At 35.4% G+C, this 25,216-nt stretch overlaps 1 protein-coding gene across 1 annotated transcript in view; it reads left to right on the top strand.

Moving 5' to 3' along the window:
* The window catches only part of aff2 (AF4/FMR2 family, member 2), a 254,016-nt gene that overhangs the window by 139,182 nt on the left and 89,618 nt on the right, over positions 1 to 25,216 (top strand). The window contains exons 4-7 of the mRNA XM_058398044.1: positions 5,055 to 5,099; positions 16,620 to 16,706; positions 20,597 to 20,633; positions 20,824 to 20,878. Coding sequence (XP_058254027.1) covers positions 5,055 to 5,099; positions 16,620 to 16,706; positions 20,597 to 20,633; positions 20,824 to 20,878 — 224 coding nt within the window. The remainder of the gene's footprint in view (positions 1 to 5,054; positions 5,100 to 16,619; positions 16,707 to 20,596; positions 20,634 to 20,823; positions 20,879 to 25,216) is intronic.

Raw genomic sequence — 25,216 nt, 5'->3', positions numbered from 1 at the left:
GAAGTTCTTTACAGATTTTTTTTTTTTTTTTTTTTAGAAAGTGGAAGATATCCAGAAGAAGAGTTGGGATTTTCTGCACATTCACTCTCTGAAGTTTTTTTCTTTTTTTACTCAACAAGCGTGACTTGGTCGAGTCAGTCTAAATCATGCATGACGGTGCGTGTAGAAGAAGGGCAAAGTGCATGGACCTGAACACCCCTTTCTTTCTTTCTCTCTCTCTTTGTCTCTTTCTCTCCGTCGATAGTTCAAAGACGGCATTATGCATGACGGTTCAAATCTTCAGAGGGAACAGCTTCAGAAGCAGACATGCGTCGTCAGATTGCAGAGCAAACATCAGCTTTTTTCTTTCATTTCATGTCATTTTCATAATTCTTTCTGTTTTTGGTCAGCTCTTCACACTGTATAGAGTCCATTTCCATTTTCCTGTCATATCTTCTTCATATTTTTAGATTGACTCGTTACTGACACACACACACACACACACACTCCTGCAAAGCAGAAGAACTTTCTTTTCTCCTCTCATCTCATCTGCCTACTCATCTATATCAGGACACGAGTCCCTTCATAGGGCTGCACCAGCTGTCACTGTCGACTGTGCCGCGTCCTTTTTTTTTTTTTTTCCCCTCCGCCATCCATCATGCCAACCCTCCCATTTCCACACCAATCCTCTGTCTATTGTCAGACGGAGAGACAGGTAGACTCATCCGTCCTCCTTCCATCTCCATCTCCGTTTTCCCTTTCTCAGACGGGCGGGTTTGTTCATCGTGCCACTCTTCCACTTTTTAAGCACAATTTACACCAAGCTAAGTGCTGAGTGCAGCTCTTCACTCTGATGGCTCGGGGTTTTTTTTCCCCCTCCTAAGAAAAAAAAAAACCCATCTTATCTGCTGTTCCACAGGCGGCTAATTCCAGAGAAAATGCATTCCTGCACCAGTAAATGCCACCACAATATTACACAGGACAGGACCATGTCTTCTGTATCTTATACAGTGTGATTGTTTGAAAGATGGCTACAGTGAAGTGATGGACACCTTTTTTTACTGCAAGTTTTCATGCGTTTCTGCAGCCATGACACAAAAAAAACTCCGGGACTGACACTGAGAGTGATCTCTATACCTATAACTGCCAATTAAAAGCCAGGTTTTTTTTTTTTTTTTCTCTTTCCTGGAAAGAGACATGGTGCTAAACTAAGCTCAGAGAAAAGACTCAGCAATCTGGCTTGCCGTGATTAAAACCCGGCTGCTGAATCACGAATCACTGTTTTCTTTCATTTGCGTGACAATTGTTGTTTATTTATTTGTTTATTTATTATTTTATTTTATTTTTTATTTTATTTTATTTTTTTAATTTATTTATTTATTTATTTTTAATTAATTTTTATTTTATTTTATCTAATGTTTTATGTATTTTTTAGCAACACAGTAGCAATACAATATCACTATGCACTGTTTGGAGTTGTATTTTTTTTATTTTTTTGATAAGAGTCTAGAGTTTTTTGTTTGGTTCTTACTCATACATACATAGTTTCTCGAGAATATTTCAACCTGCCGAGCTTTTTTCATTCTCATGAGACATCGACTATCATAGAGAAATCATTCGTAAAGCCATTCAATCAGTTTCTAGCTGCAGGAAAGTAGAGGATTCCTGCCATACAGCAGAAATAAGGTCTCAGCTGGACAACCGGCATTTTTTTTTTGTTTTGTTTTTTTTGTGTTTTTTTTTTACACAACAACACTGAGGAATATGAGAAAGAAAGTGGACCGCCGGTCGTATTACTCATGTCTATTTCACCGGAAAAATGCTTCAATATGCGGGAAATGTCGCAGTAGCATTTGCATGATATTCGGTTATTTTGCTTGAACTCGGATAAGAGCGAAGCGTAACGCCAGAACACCATCACCCCCTAAAAAATATATATATAAAAAAAAAAAAAAAATGCTGGCATAAACAATTTAGCAGCATGCACGAATCCCCTCTTTATATCTGTGACATTTCTGTCAGCCCACAGGCAATATAAAGCAAGCTTTACATTCGGCACATGCCGTCAAAAAAAGTGGCTTTTAGCGTCTCGGCTGGAATCGAAATGGGGTTCACCACAGGTAACTCCGAAATGAACTCGAGTGTCAGAGCAATAGGCTCGCTCCAGCACACTCCTAATATCGGAGCAAAGAAGGACAATGCCGGAGCAACATCTGATTAGAGCGGCTCAGCCTGAACATTACGTTTCTATGGGAACAGGATATTATGTGCCGGCCCTGACAAAACAGGAAGTTTATGTCTGCCGGCTTGCTGCATTTGCTATGCACCCTCTGGCCTTGCTAGCTGTGGGATTTGTTTGTTTATTTATTTATTTATTTATTTATTCATTCTGACTAAAATTAGGTTGAGACATTACTGTCCATACACCAAGAGTATCATTTATGTTTCCGAAGTTAATCATTCGGACATATTCAATAAAATTGTGAGGCTACGTTCGGATTTAAAAAGCGAGTGTCTTTGTTTCTTTCGAAGAAGTAGTGCTACATTCATCTAGGAGGGATAAAAAAAAATAAAAATACAACAAAACACTGTAAAATCCGCCCTTCCTCTGAAAATGATGGCTTTAACCAGACAAAAGAAAAGAAAATTAGCTTCATTGCTAAGACATTGCTTAACGTGTCTCTAATTACCACCCTAGCTAGCTAGCTTAGTCTCCTAATTGTATTTAAAACCTGTTTAAAACCTCCCACACGAATTTCCTTTACTAGGTGTATTTTAGGTTACCTAAGTAGTGCAGCTTCAGTATCTGGTGCTGAACGATATGAGCTAGTTAGCTTAGCAATGTTTTGTTTCTTACAGTTATGCAATGCTAGCTGCCGATATTTTTGCTACAGCTAGCATCTGTTGCTTGTTAATATCAGTAAAACATGCTTCTATGCTAGTTTACTTCTGCCCATTTCTCTTACCTGCTAATAGTACCTACTAATACATTTCACACTGTTCTAGCTAGCTAAATCATCCAGCGATAGCATGTTACTCGCTAATATCAGTAAACAAAATAAATAATTAGCTAATCATAAGTTAGCTCATTAGCTAGCTAGCTGCCCAGCATGGGGATTTGCTCGATTATTTATAGCTTTTTTTTTGCTCCTTTTCTGACAGTTTTTTTTTTTTTTCATCCAGTTATGTTTCATATTATGCTAGCTGGCTATATTCTGTTTCTGCTACTTCCTGATATCAAACAAACATTATATGCTAGCTGCCTTTCATTTGTTATTTGATATTATAGTTGATAGTATTTGTTATTTGATAAGATCAAGAAAAAAAATAACAATTACTATGTTTCATACTATGTTAGCTGGCTGTATTTTGTTTCTGCTAATATCCGTTCCTACCCAGCCTTGTGGTTTAGTCTAGAATTTGTAGCTAAGCTACTTTTCTGACATATATTTTTGTTTTCTACTATGCTACATGGCGATAGCTGTTACTTGCTAATCAGTTATAAAAATAAAATTAAATCAGATATTTGAGATGCATTTGAACTCGTGCTTGTGATCTGATCACCCAGGACACACTATAATGCCACACGTGAATGGGGTCAGTGACGTCTGATGGGTTTTCCCAGACATCGTCGTACGAGGCATTGTTTTGACACAGCAGATCTTTGACTGAGGACCTAAAGGAACTCCTGGTCTGAAGGAGGGTGGGATGGGGTTTTTCTTAGCACAAACCAGATCTAGCACATTGTACAAGAGCAGCTGGACAGAGTGGACATTTTCCCCTCAGGCCATTTGACTTTTTAGAGCAAATGTTGGCTTGTTTCCATGCCAGCAGAGGACTGATGTCATCATCCAGCCACACACTGGAGAAGAGCGTCTCTCTCAAGCAGCTTTGCTCAACTCGAGTGTCCTCGATCGCACTAAGAAGGAGATAGGAAGCAGCAGCTAAGAAGGGGGATCTTTGAAAATGATTATTTGCCGGCGCAGTGCTACGGCCGAAATGTAGTGCGGTGACTAGCTGTAAAAAAAAACCCCCAAAAAACCCTGTACTCCGAGTGTAATGTTACCATTATTAAGCAATTCTTAGGTCCCCGATGTGCAACCGACTGTGCGCCATTACTCAACCGGACACTTCTTAGTGTTTAATTACTATTTTTCTCAGCGTGCTTAAAAGTGTTGGTGAGCTATTGCAACATGTATACTCGCTGACATTTCTCTCCCTTATGATGGGCTGATGCAAGCTGGTGATTATCTAGCTCCCAGCATGCCTGTGTGCAATGCACAAGCCAGAACAGTGAAAAAAATTACAGCGGCCTAATTTCAGCCTGATCTGTCTCAAAATAAAAAGTTATTTCCTTCAATATTATGAGAGGGAATTCATAAGAAAAGGCAAGACTAGAAATTCCAGCCTTGTCAAAAGTTTTTTTTTAAGAAAAAGTTTCGGCTTGTGCTTATATTTGTTTTACTTTATACAAGGATGCTGTCGTGAGACGGCCAATTTAGCTAACAGTACTCAGAAATAACGTTAAGGTTATCTTTAATCAATCAATCAATCAAGTGTATGAGTATATTGTTAGAATTAGAACTAAAAGAAAGAAAGGAAAAAAGACTAAGCAATTAAAAGTAAAATTAATTAAAAAACACAATAAAAAAAATAAAAGTTTAAATAAATATACAAAACTAATTTGTTTTACATTTTTTAATTTGTTTTTATTTTTTTTTTTCTAAAGGTATTTTTTATCTAAAAGTGTTGAAACAGTTTAAATAAAATTTATACACAAGTAATCAATAAAAATAAAAAAGTTTAAATAAAATTTAAAATGGACATTACATTATAAATAAAAACAAATAAAATGAATCAAATTATGTTAAAACATTTAGAGAAAATTATCAAAATATAGTAAATAAAATGTTTGAAATATTAGAATTATTTTTTTAAAAACTTATAAGGTTATGTGATCTAGCCAGTGCTAGCTTGTCCTGATACAAGTTAGGTGCACCTAATATTTTTGTTTTTCCAAATCCTGCATTTCTTTGACCATTTTAATGAGATTTTTCTTCTTATCCCCCATGCAGGTCAGTCTGCCCAATGACTCCAGCTGTGTGGAGGAGATTTTGCGGGTAAGTGAATAATTGCACCTGCTTCCCACACCTTTCTCCCCATTAGCCACAGTGACACTTAAGCTTCTCTAGTTATTACTTTTCATGGATTTGCAGCACAAATTTTCTTCTCTTCTGCTTGTTAGTTATTAAATGAAAAAATTAGATGCTAATTTCGTTTCCTCATTAGCGATGTCATTGAACAGAACATGCAGCTGCTCGCACTCTTCTATTACGCTCGCAGATCAGTTTATATCGTCCTCTGAATAGGTATTGAGTTACTATGTTTGCTGCATCTTAGTTTATGCCCTTTTCCGTTAAGCGGTGTTTCCCAGGCAACCTGGAGTGTGTCTGTCAGTCAGAGTGCACGCGGAGCCTGCCGTGACTCACGTCTGACTCACGATCACATTGCACTGCATCAGTGACGTGAGCAAAGCCACGAGACTCGGACACTGTTGATGTCAAGCGATAAAGCAGTTTATTTTTTTTAATAGAAGAGGTCTCGGAATTAATGTTTGATTTGAGGAAGTGGTCATTTCATCTCATGTAATCGTGGCTATGATGCTATTAAGCCTACGGAAAAGTCAAAGTCGGTATCAGTTATTAGAGATGTGGAGCACAAGCATGGCTTTCCTTCATAGTCACGTGAAGATATTGATAAATACCAATCACACTGCTAATTTTATGGTGGCTGAAAAGTGCAAAACAAAATAACAAATCTGAAAACAAAACAATTAAAGGAATGCTCTAAGAGCCAAGCCATTCATACACAAATCAACTTTTTACTGCTGCAGCCTGCTGTACTTCCTGTATATCTTGAGTGACAGATGCCTCGTCCAATCAGCTGTAAGAATTCCATTTGCAGACTATACCTTCCTTTTCCAGTTTGTCTGAACTGTCCTTCTATATGTTCATTTGTTTTCTGATTTAATTAGTTTCGTTATTTGTTATTTTGTTTTCTGATTTATTTTGTTTTCAGATTTGTTATTTTTTTTCTGATTTAATTTGTTTTTTGATTTGTTATTTTGTTTTCTGATTTATTTTGTTTATGGATTTGTTATTTTGTATTCTGATTTATTTTGTTTATGGATTTGTTATTTTGTTTTCTGATTTAATTTGTTTTTTAATTTATTTTGTTTTCTGATTTATTTTTTCAGATTTGTTATTTTGTTTTCTGATGTAATTTGTTTTTTAATTTGTTATTTTGTTTTCTGATTTATTTTGTTTTCAGATTTGTTATTTTGTTTTCTGATTCATTCTGTTTATGGATTTGTTATTTTGTTTTCCGATTTATTTTTTCCGATTTGTTATTTTGTTTTCTGATTTAATTTGTTTTTTTAATTTGTTATTTTGTTTTCTGATTTATTTTTTCAGATTTGTTATTTTGTTTTCTGATTTAATTTGTTTTTTAATTTGTTATTTTGTTTTCCGATTTATTTTTTCCGATTTGTTATTTTGTTTTCTGATTTAATTTGTTTTTTAATTTATTTTGTTTTCTGATTTATTTTGTTTTCAGATTTGTTATTTTGTTTTCTGATTCATTCTGTTTTTTAATTTGTTATTTTGTTTTCTGATTTATTTTTTCAGATTTGTTATTTTGTTTTCTGATTTAATTTGTTTTTTAATTTGTTATTTTGTTTTCTGATTTATTTTGTTTTCAGATTTGTTATTTTGTTTTCCGATTTATTTTGTTTATGGATTTGTTATTTTGTTTTCTGATTTAATTTGTTTTTTTAATTTGTTATTTTGTTTTCTGATTTATTTTGTTTTTAGTTTTGTTATTTTGTTTTCCGATTTATTTTGTTTTCAGATTTGTTATTTTGTTTTCTGATTTGTTATTTTGTTTATGAATTTGTTATTTTGTTTTCTGATTTATTTTGTTTTCAGATTTGTTATTTTGTTTTCCGATTTATTTTGTTTATGGATTTGTTATTTTGTTTTCTGATTTAATTTGTTTTTAGTTTTGTTATTTTGTTTTCCGATTTATTTTGTTTTCAGATTTGTTATTTTGTTTTCTGATTCATTCTGCTTATGGATTTGTTATTTTGTTTTCTGATTTAATTTGTTTTTAGTTTTGTTATTTTGTTTTCAGATTTATTTTGTTTATGGATTTGTTATTTTGTTTTCTGATTTATTTTGTTTTTAGTTTTGTTATTTTGTTTTCAGATTTATTTTGTTTATGGATTTGTTATTTTGTTTTCTGATTTATTTTGTTTTTAGTTTTGTTATTTTGTTTTCAGATTTATTTTGTTTTTGGATTTGTTATTTTGTTTTCAGATTTATTTTGTTTTTGGATTTGTTATTTTGTTTTCAGATTTATTTTGTTTTTGGATTTGTTATTTTGTTTTCAGATTTATTTTGTTTTTGGATTTGTTATTTTGTTTTCAGATTTATTTTGTTTATGGATTTGTTATTTTGTTTATGGATTTGTTATTTTGTTTTCAGATTTATTTTGTTTTTGGATTTGTTATTTTGTTTTCCGATTTATTTTGTTTATGGATTTGTTATTTTGTTTTCTGATTTAATTTGTTTTTAGTTTTGTTATTTTGTTTTCCGATTTATTTTGTTTTCAGATTTGTTATTTTGTTTTCTGATTCATTCTGCTTATGGATTTGTTATTTTGTTTTCTGATTTAATTTGTTTTTAGTTTTGTTATTTTGTTTTCTGATTTATTTTGTTTATGGATTTGTTATTTTGTTTTCTGATTTATTTTGTTTTTAGTTTTGTTATTTTGTTTTCAGATTTATTTTGTTTTTGGATTTGTTATTTTGTTTTTGGATTTGTTATTTTGTTTTCAGATTTATTTTGTTTTTGGATTTGTTATTTTGTTTTCTGATTTATTTTTTTTTTAGTTTTGTTATTTTGTTTTCAGATTTATTTTGTTTATGGATTTGTTATTTTGTTTTCTGATTTTTTTTTTTTTTAGTTTTGTTATTTTGTTTTCAGATTTATTTTGTTTATGGATTTGTTATTTTGTTTTCTGATTTTTTTTTTTTAGTTTTGTTATTTTGTTTTCAGATTTATTTTGTTTTTGGATTTGTTATTTTGTTTTCTGATTTATTTTGTTTTTGGATTTGTTATTTTGTTTTCTGATTTATTTTGTTTTTGGATTTGTTATTTTGTTTTCTGATTTATTTTGTTTTTGGATTTGTTATTTTGTTTTCAGATTTATTTTGTTTTTGGATTTGTTATTTTGTTTTCAGATTTATTTTGTTTTTGGATTTGTTATTTTGTTTTCAGATTTATTTTGTTTTTGGATTTGTTATTTTGTTTTCAGATTTATTTTGTTTATGGATTTATTATTTTGTTTTCAGATTTATTTTGTTTTTGGATTTGTTATTTTGTTTTCAGATTTATTTTGTTTATGGATTTGTTATTTTGTTTTCAGATTTATTTTGTTTATGGATTTGTTATTTTGTTTTCAGATTTGTTACATTACATGTGAACACACCAAAAAAAAAACACACAAAAAAGGCACAACTGAATAGTGAAAGATTGACACCAGTAGTTTCATGATATTCCAGTAATGCAGCTCAGCCATTGCAGAGTGTCATCCATCCACCTTTTTACCAAGTGCCATTACTTCTGTCCTAATTGAATCATACTGTTGAGTTATGAGTGAGGATTATTATTATCTTAATCCATGGATTAGTATTGTCATGTTATTTCCAGGACTTCATGCAAAGATTTACAGTTTCTATTAAAGTGAGTTAAGCTCAGCAGCGTAAACTGTGTATAAAATTGTAGTAACTCACGTCCGTTATAGGATTTGAAGCCGATCCCAAACACAAACACATGAGCTCTGGTAGGAGTTTACCTTTTTTTTGCTAGCTGGATTTTCACAAATATTTACGTTTCTCACGTAAAAAACAATTTACGAATAAATCCCTTCGTAGATCGCCCCGTTGTTTTTAAGGTTCTTCAGTAAATATATGTGACTGGTGTTTAGACAACTAATACAACTAACATAAAAGGTTAGACAACTAAGATATTAAACAAAAGAAAATCACAAAAGAAAAAAAGATTTTCGCAAAAGACAAAAATGAATCGATATGGACTTTGAGGATCTTTCTCTAACAGGTAGTCTGAATTAAAGCTTATGATAAGACTTAATAATAAAAATAATATTCCAAGTCTGCATGTACAGTAACAGACCAAAGCAGACCAAACTTTAGCCGGACCGAGTGTAAAATCTTCGACTCTTCAACACAATAGACTCAAAAACATATCCAAAGGCTCTGCTTTGCACTGGTTACCATTAGCTTTAAAAATGGAGCAGATGAAAGAGGCTTGACCTGCTTTCTTCACCCCTATCTGACATTTTCTTTCACTCTTCTGTTCGGTAGCGCTCCAGCCCTCAGGGCCTAGTTTATCACGGCTAGAAAATGTTTATAGATTGATATCACCTCTACACAGAGAAAGGAACAAGATTGTATCTTACCCAGAGAAACATGAGTAAACAGAAGAAAAAACAAAGGCACAGAGATTATTCAGTACGAACCGAGGGTTCCGATAAAAACCTGCAGCCTTTACAAATTGACTCAGAATGCGGGGCTTTTGCATTGTTAATGTGAAATATTTATTCTGGAGGTTGTAATTGCACAGGAACAGTGTAACTTAGAGCAGCGTTTTAAACACATGATGTCTTTTTGTCTTATACACACACACACATACACACACACACACACACACACAGGAGGAAGAGGAGGACGATCATGAGGAGTTGGAAGTAGTAGGAATGTAGCAGCAGGAGTAGTAGTAGTAGTGGTAGTAGCAGTAATAGTAGAAGTAGTACTAGTACACGTAGCAGTAGTAGTAGAAGTACCAGTAGCAGTAGTAATAGAAGTAGCAGTAGTAATGGAAGTAACAGCAGCAGTAGAAGAACACTAGCGGTAATAGTAGAAGTAGCAGTATTACTAGTACAACTAGCAGTAGTAATAGAAGTAACACTATCAGTTGTAATAGAAGTAACAGTAGCAGTAATACTAGTCGTAGTACCAGTACAGCTGGCAGTAGTAATAGAAGTAACACTGTCAGCTATAAAAGAAGTAACAGTAGCAGTAATAGTAGAAGTAACAGTAGCAGTAGTAATAGAAGTAACAGTGGCAGTAGAAGTAACAATAGTAGTAGTAGTAGCAGTAGTAGCAGAAGTAGCAGTTACAGTAGTAGTAGTAAAAGTAGCACTAGGGGCAGTAGTAGAACTTGCAGTAACAGTAGTAGAAGTATTAGTAGCAGTAGTTGAAGATGTAGCAGTAACAGTAATAGTAGTAATAAAAATAGCAGTAGGGGCAGCAGTAGTAGTAGTAGAAGTAAAATTATTATTATTATTATTAGTAGTAGTAGTAGTAGTAGTAGATGTAGCAGTAGTGGGAATAGAAGCAGTTGTTAGATGTAGCAGTAACAGTAGTAGTAGAAATAAAAATAGCAATAGTAGTAGTAGTTATAGTAGTAGAAGATGTAGCAGAAGTGGCAGGAGTAGCAGCAGCAGTAGTAGTAGAAGTGGAAGATGTACAGTAGCCGTAGTGGCAGTAGAACCAAGTGTAGCAGCAACTGTAGAGGTAGTAGTAGTAGTAGAAGATGTAGAAGTAACAGTAGTAGTAGTAGTAATAGTAGAAGTAACAGAAGTAGTAGAAGATGTAGTAGTAAAAGTAGCAGTAGTAGTAAAAGTAGCAGTAGTAGTAGTAAGAGTAGTAATAGTAGTAGTAGTAGTAAGAGTAGTAATAGTAGTAGTAGTAGTAGTAAGAGTAGTAATAGTAGTAGTAGTAGTAGTAGTAGTAGTAGTAATAGTAGTAATAGTAGTAGTAGTAGAAGTAACAGAAGTAGTAGAAGATGTAGTAGTAAAAGTAGCAGTAGTAGTAGTAAGAGTAGTAGTAGTAATAGTAGTAGTAGTAGTAGTAGAAGTAACAGAAGTAGTAGAAGATGTAGTAGTAAAAGTAGCAGTAGTAGCAGTAGTACTAGTAGAAATAGCAGTAACAGGAGTAGTTGTAGTAGTAAATATCACTCTTACAGTGAATATAACTGTGATGCAGTATTACAATTAACGATTAAGTGTGTGTTTTTGTTTATTTATTCAAAATGATAATCGAGTGGTTAAAGAACTCCCAGCATTGACCGGCAGATTGTGAGTTAAATTCCCCGAGCTGGACACGGACTAAACATGCAGCACTGAAGGATTATACTGTTGTCTTCACTTGCTTTGGCTTTGGAGCGAAACCCTTAACCTTCAGCTGCTCCAGAGCATGTCTAAGAGTCTGACCCCGAGTTCTGACTGTGTACTTTGAAGTGTGTGAGATGGGGGCAAAGAGACACAACCTCAAGGAGACTCTGTTCCACTGTATAAATAATTAGGTGTCTGGTATAGATTGCTGAGAAGGAAGCACATGTGCGTGTTGATGTTGATTTCCATGTGTGTGTGTGTGTAAGCTTGCTCCTGTGCTGACCAACAGAATAGCTGCAGATTCATCATATCGGGCAGTAAGGTTCCAGCGCCGGTAGCATTATCCGCAGCTTTTATGAAAGGTAATGCTTCATCGCTTGCATTAACGCCGAGGTGGCAGTATGAAAGACCCGGCACCTCATTTATCTCAGCCTGTCTCCGTGACTCCGACTGATCAGGCCAGAGGGGAAGAGGACAAAACAACGTTTAGGAAGAATCAGAGTGTGTGAAGCCACTGTATTATAAACACGCAGCAATAACCGGGTTCTCTCGGCTCTTGTGAAACGTTATTAGGAAAGCGATCCGGCTGGAAGGATCCGGGGTTAGACGGAGACTGCTTTGATTAACAAAGAAAAACACAATGTTATATGAGGTTTTCACTCAGGAGATGTTTATTATGGAAGGAGTCTCCAGTTTCAGACACTCGTTCAGGACAAAGTATTTGTATTTTTTATTTTTTATTTTTTCAACTTCAAGAGAAAGACTTTCCGAGAGACTGCCAAAAGAAAGATGTATATGTTTATACATACACTATATTGGCAAAAGTTTTGGGACACCCTTCCAAATCATTGAATTCAGGGTTTGGGCTTAGCCCCTTAGTTCCAGTGAAAGGAACTCTTAATGCTTCATCATACCAAGACATTTTGGACAATTTCATTCTTTGTGGGAACAGTTTGGGGATGACCCCTTCCTGTTCCAGCATGACTGCGCACCAGTGCACTAAGCAAGGTCTATAAAGACATGGATGAGTGAGTTTGGTGTGGAGGAACTTGACTGAGTCCTGACCTCAACCTGATGGAACACCTTTGGGATGAATTAGAGTGGAGACTGTGAGCCAGGCCTTCTCGTCCAACATCAGTGCCTGACCTCACAAATGAGGAATGGTCAATAATTCCCATAAACACACTCCTAAACCTTGTGGAAAGCCTTTCCAGAAGAGTTGAAGCTGTTATAGCTGCAAAGGGCGGGACAACTCCATGTTACATTCATGTGCATGTAAAGGCAGGCGTCCCAAAACTTTTGGCAACATAGTGTATCTGCTATAACATACTGTAAATGATGACAGGATGTTTTGGATGTCTTCCAGAAAGTAAATACATCTATAAAGCCATCCGTGCCTATTCCAGTGGGCACAAGGGACACCATGGATGGGTAGAATTGCAAGGCACAATCACACACACACACACACATTAATTCGGACACTACCGACAATTTAGGGATACTACAACGCATGTTTTTGGACTGGGGAAAGAAACCAGAAGTCCAGGAGGAAACCCAAAATGCTGGGGGACAATATACACAGAGGGCGGAGCCAGGAATCGAACCGTCACCCCCCTGGCTAAGCCTCTGTGCGCCCTTTCCTATAACATTATTTTTCCTTAAAGTAGTTTTCCTTAAAGGTAGTCCTTTAAAACCGTGACAGCTGTAGTAGCACACTATATCAGGCATAGAAGCAAAACAGAAAATCATATTTCTACATAAACTACAGGATGCTACTACAAGTCTTTGAAATGTCGTGTAGGTTTTTTTGTATAAACGGGTGAAGTAGGGGGTTTGGTCCAGATGTAAGCTGCTCATGGATTAATGCAGTCTGACTCACCTCATGGTCATGCATGCTGATAGTTAAACAGTGCGTCACAAATGTGTGTGTGTGTGTGCGTGTGTGCGTGTGCGTGTGTGCGTGCGTGTGTGTGTGTGTGTGTGTGTGTGTGTGTGTGTGTGTGTGTGTGCTGTGCACAAAAGCAGCAGATGACACATGCATCCTCAAGGCATTTGGGACAGAGCAGAAATTCACACTACACACACTCAAACTGAACACACTGAATAAAAGCACATATCATCCCTCTTTGTTAACATAGAACACATTCATCTAATTGAATTAATTAAGTTCATTAAGATCTTGTTTGTAAAGCCATTTCACCATTTTGTTTACTGCTACATGACTGGAGGTCAAAAAAAAAAGAGTAATAATTGCACCATTATTGTTATTAGTGATCATCTGCGATAAACATGGACCGATTATGGAGCATGATATTATGCCATTTCATAATTTATTAGTTTTAATTCTACATGTAGATCTTCAGGTTCTGGCTTTTGTGTGTTTATGGACACTGGCTTAAGTTTAGTAGCCTTTATTTGTCACATATATATTACCGTGAAGTGAAATTCTTTCTTCACATATCCCATCTTTGGACGTTTGGGGTCAGAGCACAGGGTTAGCCATCATGCAGCAAACCCTGGAGCCAAGGGGTTGGAGTTGGGGGCCTTGCTCAAGGGTCCAACTGTGGCAGTGCTGGGGCTTGAACCTCGATCTTCCAATCAACAACCCAGAGCTTTAACCACTTGAGCCACCACCACCATTCTGTTATATGAAATAATTTGAAAAGATTGCAGCATTGGTCTGCTTTCCAGCTCTATTGATTCCATCAAACCCAGGTTCTTCTTCCACGGTCACAAACACACATGGAGAACACAACCATATCGACTTTTTTATTATTTTGCTGCGCAGGCTTTCTATGTCTCACGACGCTCTCCTGTATCTCAGAGTTACTTCACTTCTTGAACCTGAAGTATAGACCCGAGTACGATTTGTGCTCACATTGACGGCTCGGGTTCCAGTACAGCCGAACCCACACCTTGGCAAGCTTCCCGGTCCACATGCTTTCACATTACCAATATTTTACATAAAGCATGCTCTGTGCTCTGTTTCAGACTCAACTGCCAGTGTAAAAGCTCACGATAAAAATCACTGCATCAACATTTTTATTTGTTAAATTACAGCACTTTTATTTTGTAATCTTCGATTATATGGGGCGTTTGACATACACAAGCTGTTAGAATCTAGAAACAATACCGTATAAACCAGTCGTTTATGATCCTGCAGTTATATTAAATTACAAAAACAGACATTTTTCATCTCTCATGCTAATCTAAAAAATTAATAATATAAAAAACAATATTATAAGTTACTTAGTAAAGTACACATTTTAAGAATTGAGACCTTCATTGATATCTAATAGGGTCCTTATGTATTAATAAATGTATTAATAAAATGAATAACACGGGGGGGGGGGGGGCAATACCATAACTCTACAATGCTCCTAGCCTTCATAACTTGTTACTTGCATTGATTTATAGAATTTGATGCCAAATTTGTGTAAGATTACACAGGAAGAAAATTAAATGACGGTAGATCTTTCGGTAAGACTTCAATATTTATCACTACTTGAGGACTAGAAAATCTTTGAGTTCAGAAAAACAAAGATATTTGGATCTTGCTGTCTGAGGGGAGTGATATTAAGCAGTCTGTTTGTGTGTGTGTGTGTGTGTGTGTGTGTGTTCGGATGAGTGCGTTTGGCTCGGAGGGCCACGCTCTGCCGCTCTTAATCTGATTCATTTACAAATCAAAGCTTCCAAAAAAAAAAATGCCTGGACCCCCACTGCAGCTCAGCAGAATGAATGAATATGTGTGTGTGTGTGTGTGTGTGTGTTTTTAGAATACACTATTGTTAGTCCAAAATACTCCAGTGTAACCTGGGATATTCTTAGGCTTATGACTTCATTAGGCAGGAATGATGCATGATCAGAGGGAACAGCTTTGCTGAGAGCAGCTATACGATACTATTTACTGGATCACCAGTGCAATCATCATGTTTATATTAGAAGACGTTTCTAGAAGAATATTCTAGAACCACATACTACAATTCGGACACTGAATTAAGAAACATGCTATGAGTTTTACATTAAATTTTAATAGTAATTTATTCATTGTGTTAAGGCTATTATGGTAGACGTGTAGCATTATTATTATTATTATTATTATTATTATCTGAAAAGAAAGTCCATTTATAAAGTGCATTCTCATGACACTAAGGGAGCGAAACAATTTATTAAACTAGTAAATAATTTACACACGTGTTTGATGTGTGAGATCTTGTAAAAACTATAAAAAAATAATAAATAAATAAATAAATATAAAAAAACTATGATATATATATATATACATATATACATACATATATATATATATATATATATATATATATATATATATATATATATATATATATATATATATATATATATATATTTCATATTTATTTTATATTTTTATATTTATTTATTAGATGGATGGAAGGAAGGAAAAATGAATTAATGGATGGAGGGATGGACGTATGAATGGATGAACTATTGCACCTTACATAACAAGAACAATAAGCAGAGTCGTAAAGTTTATATTTTGGTGAGGACCAAATGTCCCAGCAAGGATAGAAATATAGCTGACAATTTTGTGGCGACATTTGGCTGGTCCCCATAAAAAACCTGTTGTTTGTCTGTTTGTTTGTTTGTTATTTGTTTATTTGTATGTTTGCATACAAACACTGCAGTTTTGGTTTAAAAACCAAACCATAATTATGTTAACATAAGGTCCTCACAAGGAAAGTAAGACAAAACTCTATCTCTCTCCCTGTGTGCATATGTGTGTGTGTGTGTGTGCAGCCTTGCTTGGGGGATAAAAGAGGAAAATATGTGCTCCAAATGCTTAACGCTGGCTCACACACATTTAGTTGAACCTAAGGGCAGCTACCCACACCTACACACACACACACACACACACACAGTGATATGCGCACGCGCACATTCACTCAGATAAGCCTAATTCAGTCGACACACTGATGCATAAACACACAAGCTTTTCTCGACTTTCTGTAGTCTGCTGTATGACATGTTGCTGTATCAGACCATACACCTGGACACACACACACACACACACACACACACATGCACGTGTGCGCACCGAGTCTGGAATCAATCAAAAAAAGGCCACATGAAAGACAATCTTTGAGAGCGAGAAATGTGCAGCGTACAATTAGACAGAAGCTTAAGGAGCTGATTACATGCAATGCTTTTTCATCTCACGCATGAATATGGATGAGTTTCTATTTGCTTATGAGCAGCAGTAATTACAGGATTCTTCTGCCTTCATCTCTGTAGGTATTTCATGCTGATGTTGATATTTAACACATGCAAACTGTGTGTTTGTGTGTGTGTGTGTGTGTGTATAATTAAGAAAGTTAACCTGTGTGAACATTGTTGCCTTACAGGAAATGACCCATTCCTGGCCTCCTCCTCTTACTGCCATACACACACCGGGCAAAGCAGAACAGACCAAGTTTCCCATTCCCAACAAGGTGACGCATTTTTACACACACACACACACACACACACACACATGCATTTTCAATGTTATTTCTTTTCCTGTATTTCTCTGCACTCTATGCTATACATGCTCTATCTTAGGTGTATTAAGTATATAATAGTTTTAATATTAATTAGTCAAAACTGGTATACACTTAAAAAAATACACAGCTTTTCGTGTCACTGAATATTTACTGCTGCATAAAAGTTCAGCTATGAGCCATGAATTTATTCATAATGATACAAATAGTTATTTATGATACAAATTAGTTCATGTTATCGCTTATGTTATCATGGCAGGTGTAAATATATGGAATGAGAAATATGCCTCTATAATCTGGATTTAAAAGGTCTAAATGTGAATTTTTGCCTTTCTTCGAAGTAAAGTTACGTAGCTGATTTTACATCCGATCGAAACCATATTCCGCGATATGGATTTATGTGCAAAGTCTTATGATATTAAGTTATATGATGTAGTTTTTGAAGATTCAAATGTAATTCAGTTTATTTGGGAGAATTTTAAATTCAGTTTTTAAGAATTCAGATTTCCCCAAAAAAAAAAAAATTATTATTTCCTAAATTTATGTTCTTTTTTATAGCTAGAGAAAAAGTGAGGTCAGAATGTGGTTGATTGTGAGGTCAGAATGTGAATTTTCTAAAAAATAAATAAATAAATAAATAAATAAAATTTAGTTTGTTTTTTTTTATTTTAAATTAAAATAAACTTTAAAACAACAACTTTAAAAAGAAATAAAGAGATGAAAGCTATATAGTTTTAAGTTTTTAATTAAACTATAAAAATGTTTAAAATCAAATAAATGTGTCAAAAAAAATCACTTGTCACATGACTGAGATCCAGAAAAGTGTTCTATCATGAAAACATCTCATTTTTCATTCTATCAAAGATGCTTTGTTTCTTATTAGTCTTCGCTTCTATGGAGTGTCTGCCATGCAAATCTCATTGTAAGTTGTTACTATGGGAACAATAACAAGTGAATTAAAATAAAAATGTGATGTGATTTGAATTCGAGATGGAAATACTGTCAGGAACAGAAAACGAATCGTCAAACAAACAGATTCCAAAAATTCAACAGGAAATTGTTCAATTAAATGTTTAATGTTTTATACTAGATGGTTAAGATATTAATGTTTAAAAGAAGGGAAATTCATCTGAATCCTTAAAAATTGTTTGGGATAAAAAAAAAACAGTTTATTAATGATTAAAAAAAATTTTTTTATTATAATTGTTTAATAAAAATTAGATGGATTGGCTTGTAGTGGAGATATTTTGACCTTGTAAGATATTACAGTTTGCCATGTAAATGGTTCCTCTATCAGTGAGACAGTTTGTTTGTTAAAACATTCATAGAACCAGGCTTTCGTGAAGGGTACATCCAATATTACCCTCAAATTTGTCCAAAATAAAGTACCCCAAAGGCCAGCTGCCATCCAATTTGGCCAGCTTTTTTATCTCAGGAGCTTGTAAACGTTGCCCAGAAATGCTGCCTCTCTCAGTGGCTTCTTTCCAGCTGGAAGGAAATGAAAGTCTTCTAGTTTCTGAGCTGTCCAGCATACACACTCATAAAGCATTATTAAGACAGTTCACTTTCCTCACACAGGAAGTGCTCAGGAACTGTTTTGTTGAACGAAGTTTTTATTTCGGTCAGTCTCGACTGTTGTCATAACTACCGCCTGTCTCTCTTTGGCCTGTGATGTCATTTGACAAGCGTCCAGAGACGGCGTCAGGGGCTCGGGGGCCAGGGCGACGTCACTGGGATGATCTGACAGGGATGTTGGCGAAGGAGCTGTGCTTTGGCAGGGCTTTTCCACTGAGAAGATCTTTTGGCTTCGATTCTTGTTGACGTCATCTTGATGTAGCATTCGTGTGCTCTACACTGTGAGGCAGTGGACATCTTATTGACCCATATATATACTTTAAAATACAAATAAATAAATTTTATATATATATATATATATATATATATATATATATATATATATATATATATATATATGTATATATATATATACATATATATGGGAGCTGGAATGAGACAGCCATGCATAGAGACATTAAATGTAATAGCTATTATTATAGCTAGCTGTAAAGCTATTCGCAGCTACACAGGCGTTTTGTTTTTTTCTTACCAAGCAAAGAGAAATCATTAAAGGTTTACTTTTAAATCTTAAACACAATCTTTTCTCTTGAATCTCTTGAATTTGATTGGTCAGAAGGTGTTGATTCATTTTCTATAGCATCATCTTTGAGGTTTATAGTAATGTGTTTGCTGTAACATGTTATCGTTACTATAGCAACAGCAATATCGCAGGTGGTTATATGCCGAATACGATACATAATTGAAGGTTTGCAATAAACCGATTTACCGATTTAATATAATAGTAATAATAGTAATAATAATATATAACAATATATATAAAAACAACACTAACTAACTAGGGTCACGGGGATCTGCTGGAGCCTATCCCAGCACACATTGGGCGAAAGGCAGGGGTAAACCCTGGACAGGTCACCAGTCCATCACAGGCCACACATATAGACAGACAACCACACACGGGCAATTTAGAATTACCAATCAACCTAATGTACATGTTTTTGGACTGTGGGAGGAAACCGGGGTACCCGGAGTAAACCCACACAGGCACAGGGAGTACATGTACCAACTCCACACAGAAAGGCCCCTGCCTGTTCGAACCTGGGATTCGAACCCAAGACCTTCTTGCTGTGAGGCAACAGTGCTAACTACTAAGCCACCGTGCTGCCCCATAATTTATTATTATTATTATTATTATTATTATTATTATTATTATTATTATTATTATTATTATTATTATTATTATTATATTAATATTTATGGAAGGAGTCTCCAGTGTCAGCCCTTTGTAACAATAAAGAAAAAGGAAAAAAAAGTTGTGTTTTTCTCCACAGGAAAGAAAGTCTTCATTACTTTCTTAGTATCAAACTATATTTTTTGGTTTAATGATAGCTGATATAATGTAAGCGATACATTCCACAACATCTAATGTAACTCTAAATGGATAAAAAGTGCAACATGCATAATTTCTGGCAAATAGCTGTTGTGTAAGTGGAATATAAAACACTTCCGCTTATGCTATCATGAGCAACTTCATGGTGCTTCCAACATCAAACTGCCCTGTCATTGATTATTTTTCTCCAACATGATGCCCCAGTGTGATTTATTCTGTTATTATCCCAGCACAAGCTAAATATACGCCTTTTGGACCCAAGCTAAACATACAACATCATTGCAAGTTGCAGATTATTAGAATATAAAGCCGGTTTTTATTTTTCAATAAAAAAATCATTTACCTGTGAGAAATATCCTTGTGCTTTAGCAATAATAATCCAATATGAAATAATAGGCCTATTAAAATGAATCATTGTGCTGCAAAATGTCACAATTGTGCCTGTGTCCGCGTCTTCGGGATGTCATCTAGTGTGTGTGTGTGTGTGTGTGTGTGTGTGTGTTCTCAAGTTCCACTCAAATCCCTTGACACTTCATTGTCAGTGCTAAAGCCCCTGCTATTTGCCTTGTAATAGGACATGGTCTGATTGGCGTAAGTTGACCCAGGTGACATGGCTAATAATAAAGCTCACTCTATAAATCCTGGCCTAATGGTGCCGCCCACGTCGTCATCTCTCCACTGCTGTCTCACCCGTTTGTGATTTGTGTAATGCTCCTAATTGTATTAGTGAAAAATCAATTAAAGCAATCAGTAGGAATCTGTGTGTGTGTGTGTGTGTGTGTGTGTGTGAAATGTTGAGGTTGTAATTTTTGCATTGGTCAATAAGGTCATAATCTCTCTCTATCTCTCTCTCTCTCTCTCTCTCTGTCTCTTTCAGGACCCCCAACACGTAACACCAGCGTACAATGGACAAAGTGAGTAGAATCCTCCATCTACATCATGTATATAAATGGTATCAGTCATGTCACAAAAGCAAGCGCTAATGGCTCAGAAATGAAAAGGCCAATGCCGTGGCCCGTGCCTGGCTGCAAGCCCTTGGCCAGCGCTTAATCAAAAAAAAAAAAAACCCTGGCTCCAACATCTCCGTGTGCTTTCTTTTGGCAGAGCGCTGCAGCGTTCCCGGTAACAAGCCCTCCACCAAGCCTGTGCCACAGAAGTCGTGAGTATTCATTCGATTAATTATTCGAGAAAAGTGCCATGGGGAGATGGAGAGTTGGGGAGAGTAGCATGTGTGTGCACTTTGTTTCTCTGCAAAACAAGTCCCCATGCTCAGCTCCCGGCGACAAAGAAAGAGACAAATAAACAATGTGGCTGGCACTGCGTCAACAACTCCTGCGTTGCGAGCTAGGAAATGCGCTGATAGACAGGTGTGTGCTGTACCTCTAGCTTAGCTTTCACCACCGCTGACATGATATAAGGTGTGACTGTTTTGTTCTGTGTATCAGGAACAGCCCAAATGGTTATATGAATATGATTCAATACTGATTTTGCATAGCTGATGAATTATATATAATTTGTCAGCTTTAACGAACAAGGTTTGCACTGTAATTTATTAGTATTATTATAATTATATATTGTTTAATCAATGAATACTTCACTCATACAGAGATTTTATCACTGCAAGTCACCAGCTGCTGTACTATCAATTTGCCAGAAAGCGTTCCTACTATGGGTTGCCATGGTAATAATTATTATTATCAATGTGTGCTGCAGCTAGCATTCCAAATCAGTTTTCTTGTCGCTAAGAGGGAATATTCTGGAGGGAGATTTCAAGTTTGGATATAAAATTCACCAGTCTATACATGCATCATATTATATGAGATGTACGCTTTGCAAGAGTCATGTGAACTCTTCTATCTTCACTACCATTGGTTAGTTGCTGTAGTGAGTCTGTATTTGCATAATTTTGTGAAGTTTGTTGTGTCACTGAAAACTCATGCTACATACAGTTGATTTGCATAATCTGTAAAAATCCCAGAAAGAAAAAAAAAAGAAAAAGAAACTTGAGCATGTGTAAGAATACAAGGAAATTTCCTTGCGGAACCTTTTCAGTTAAATTGCAGATTTTGAATACGTCACCACATAGTATACTATACTATACTATACTATACTATACTATACTATACTATACTATACTATACTACACTACACTACACTACACTACAATATACTATACTACACTATACTATACTATACTATACTATACTACACTACACTACACTATACTATACTATACTATACTACACTACACTATACTATACTATACTATACTATACTATACTATACTATACTACACTACACTACACTACACTATACTACACCATACTATAAGACACTACACTATACTACACTACACTACACTGCAATACACTACACTACACTACACTACACTGCAATACACTACACTATACTATACTACACCATACTATAAGACACTACACTATAATACACTACACTACACTGCAATACACTACACTACACTGCAATACACTACACTATACTACACTACACCATACTATAAGACACTACACTATACTACACTATACTACACTGCAATACACTACACTATTCTACACTACACCATACCATAAGACACTACACTATAATACACTACACTACACTGCAATACACTACACTACACTACACTACACTGCAATACACTACACTAAACTGCAATACACTACACTATACTACACTACACCATACTATAAGACACTACACTATACTACACTATACTACACTGCAGTACACTACACTACACTGCAATACACTACACTATACTACACTGCAGTACACTACCCTACACTATACTACACTACACCATACTATAAGACACTACACTATACTACACTATACTACACTGCAGTACACTACACTACACTGCAATACACTACACTATACTACACTGCAGTACACTACACTACACTGCAATACACTACACTATACTACACTGCAGTACACTACACTACACTGCAATACACTACACTATACTACACTGCAGTACACTACACTACACTGCAATACACTACACTATACTACACTGCAGTACACTACACTACACTGCAATACACTACACTATACTACACTGCAGTACACTACCCTACACTATACTACACTACACCATACTATAAGACACTACACTATACTACACTATACTACACTGCAATACACTACACTATACTACACTGCAGTACACTACCCTACACTGTACTACACTACACCATACTATAAGACACTACACTATACTACACTGCAGTACACTACACTACACTGCAATACACTACACTATACTACACTGCAGTACACTACCCTACACTATACTACACTACACCATAGTATAAGACACTACACTATACTACACTATACTACACTGCAGTACACTACACTACACTGCAATACACTACACTATACTACACTGCAGTACACTACCCTACACTATACTACACTACACCATACTATAAGACACTACACTATACTACACTATACTACACTGCAGTACACTACACTACACTATACTACACTACACCATAGTATAAGACACTACACTATACTACACTATACTACACTGCAGTACACTACACTACACTATACTACACTACACCATAGTATAAGACACTACACTATACTACACTATACTACACTGCAGTACACTACACTACACTGCAATACACTACACTATACTACACTGCAGTACACTACCCTACACTATACTACACTACACCATACTATAAGACACTACACTATACTACACTATACTACACTGCAGTACACTACACTACACTGCAATACACTACACTATACTACACTGCAGTACACTACACTACACTGCAATACACTACACTATACTACACTGCAGTACACTACACTACACTGCAATACACTACACTATACTACACTGCAGTACACTACCCTACACTATACTACACTACACCATACTATAAGACACTACACTATACTACACTATACTACACTGCAGTACACTACACTACACTGCAATACACTACACTATACTACACTGCAGTACACTACACTACACTGCAATACACTACACTATACTACACTGCAGTACACTACCCTACACTATACTACACTACACCATACTATAAGACACTACACTATACTACACTATACTACACTGCAGTACACTACACTACACTGCAATACACTACACTATACTACACTGCAGTACACTACCCTACACTATACTACACTACACCATACTATAAGACACTACACTATACTACACTATACTACACTGCAATACACTACACTACACTATACTGTACTACACCATACTATAAGACACTACACTATACTACACTGCAATACACTACACTACACTACAATACACTATACTGTACTATATACTATAAGACACTACACTACACTGCAATACACTACACTATACTATAAGACACTACATAACACTAAGCTACACTACACTATCCTATATTACACTATACTATAAGACACTACACTACATTATACTACACTGCAATACACTACACTACACTATACTGTACTACACTATACTATAAGACACTACACTACACTACAATATACTACGCTACACTACACTACACTATACTATAAGACACTACACTACACTATACTATAATACTGGAAAAATATCTAATTTCCAATTAAATCATTAAATGAAACACTTTTTAAGATATTCAGAATATAAAAATAATATGATGACTCAGCAATAGTGTACATATGACAAAACAGCACCATATGGAAAGTTTGAAAAATGAAAGCTTGGCCCTTTCATCACACTTACAGCACCTTGACACAAAGAAGAATATTCCAGAAGCGTGCTAATGTGCGTAATTAGCATATCATTTCATTCATCTTTCAGAAAAGTGTTTACATAGTACAGAAGAAATGCAATTAACAAAATGACGGAGACCTCAGTGTGTATATATTGCTGTACTGTAACAGAGGAAAATGTAGCCTTGAGGATTTTGGATTCTTAGTATTTCTTGTTTCTGTGAAACTGTTAACGAAACAAAAACTGTTCTCTGTACATGCACTCGTCGTAGGTAAGTAAGTAAGTGAGTAATAAGTAAGTGCGAGCATGTTCAAGGAAATCTGGAGCAAAATAGTAACTGGCAGATTTTACATCTAATCCTACGTGCTAGACGAACGCCCGTGCGCTAACGCAGAGCCGAGCGAGCGTGAGCTCCAATCTGACTGGCTAAGCAGAAGTGACAGATCCAGATGAATTGAATCAGAGCGTAATGTGTCTGTCAGCTCACTAAAAGAGATATTTTCTCATGAAGGCACGAGGGTTAAAGGGTCAGAACCGGCAACAATAAAGAAGAACGGCGCATTGTTAGCTGCTGAAGCAAGCTGAAAAGAGCCTGTTATCTGCTGATCGGGCCACAGACTGAGAAACGCACGTCTTTATCCGAAGGCCAAAGGGCTTTTTCATCAACATCTGTTTGATTCGCTTCCGCCACTGTGCTCGCAGCTCGGTTTCTTTTTGCCCGTC

Source organism: Hemibagrus wyckioides, linkage group LG08 (genome assembly GCF_019097595.1).
Source record: "Hemibagrus wyckioides isolate EC202008001 linkage group LG08, SWU_Hwy_1.0, whole genome shotgun sequence".
In the NCBI taxonomy this organism is placed as follows: Eukaryota; Metazoa; Chordata; class Actinopteri; order Siluriformes; family Bagridae; genus Hemibagrus; species Hemibagrus wyckioides.
This window is presented reverse-complemented; position numbering and strand designations above follow the sequence as displayed.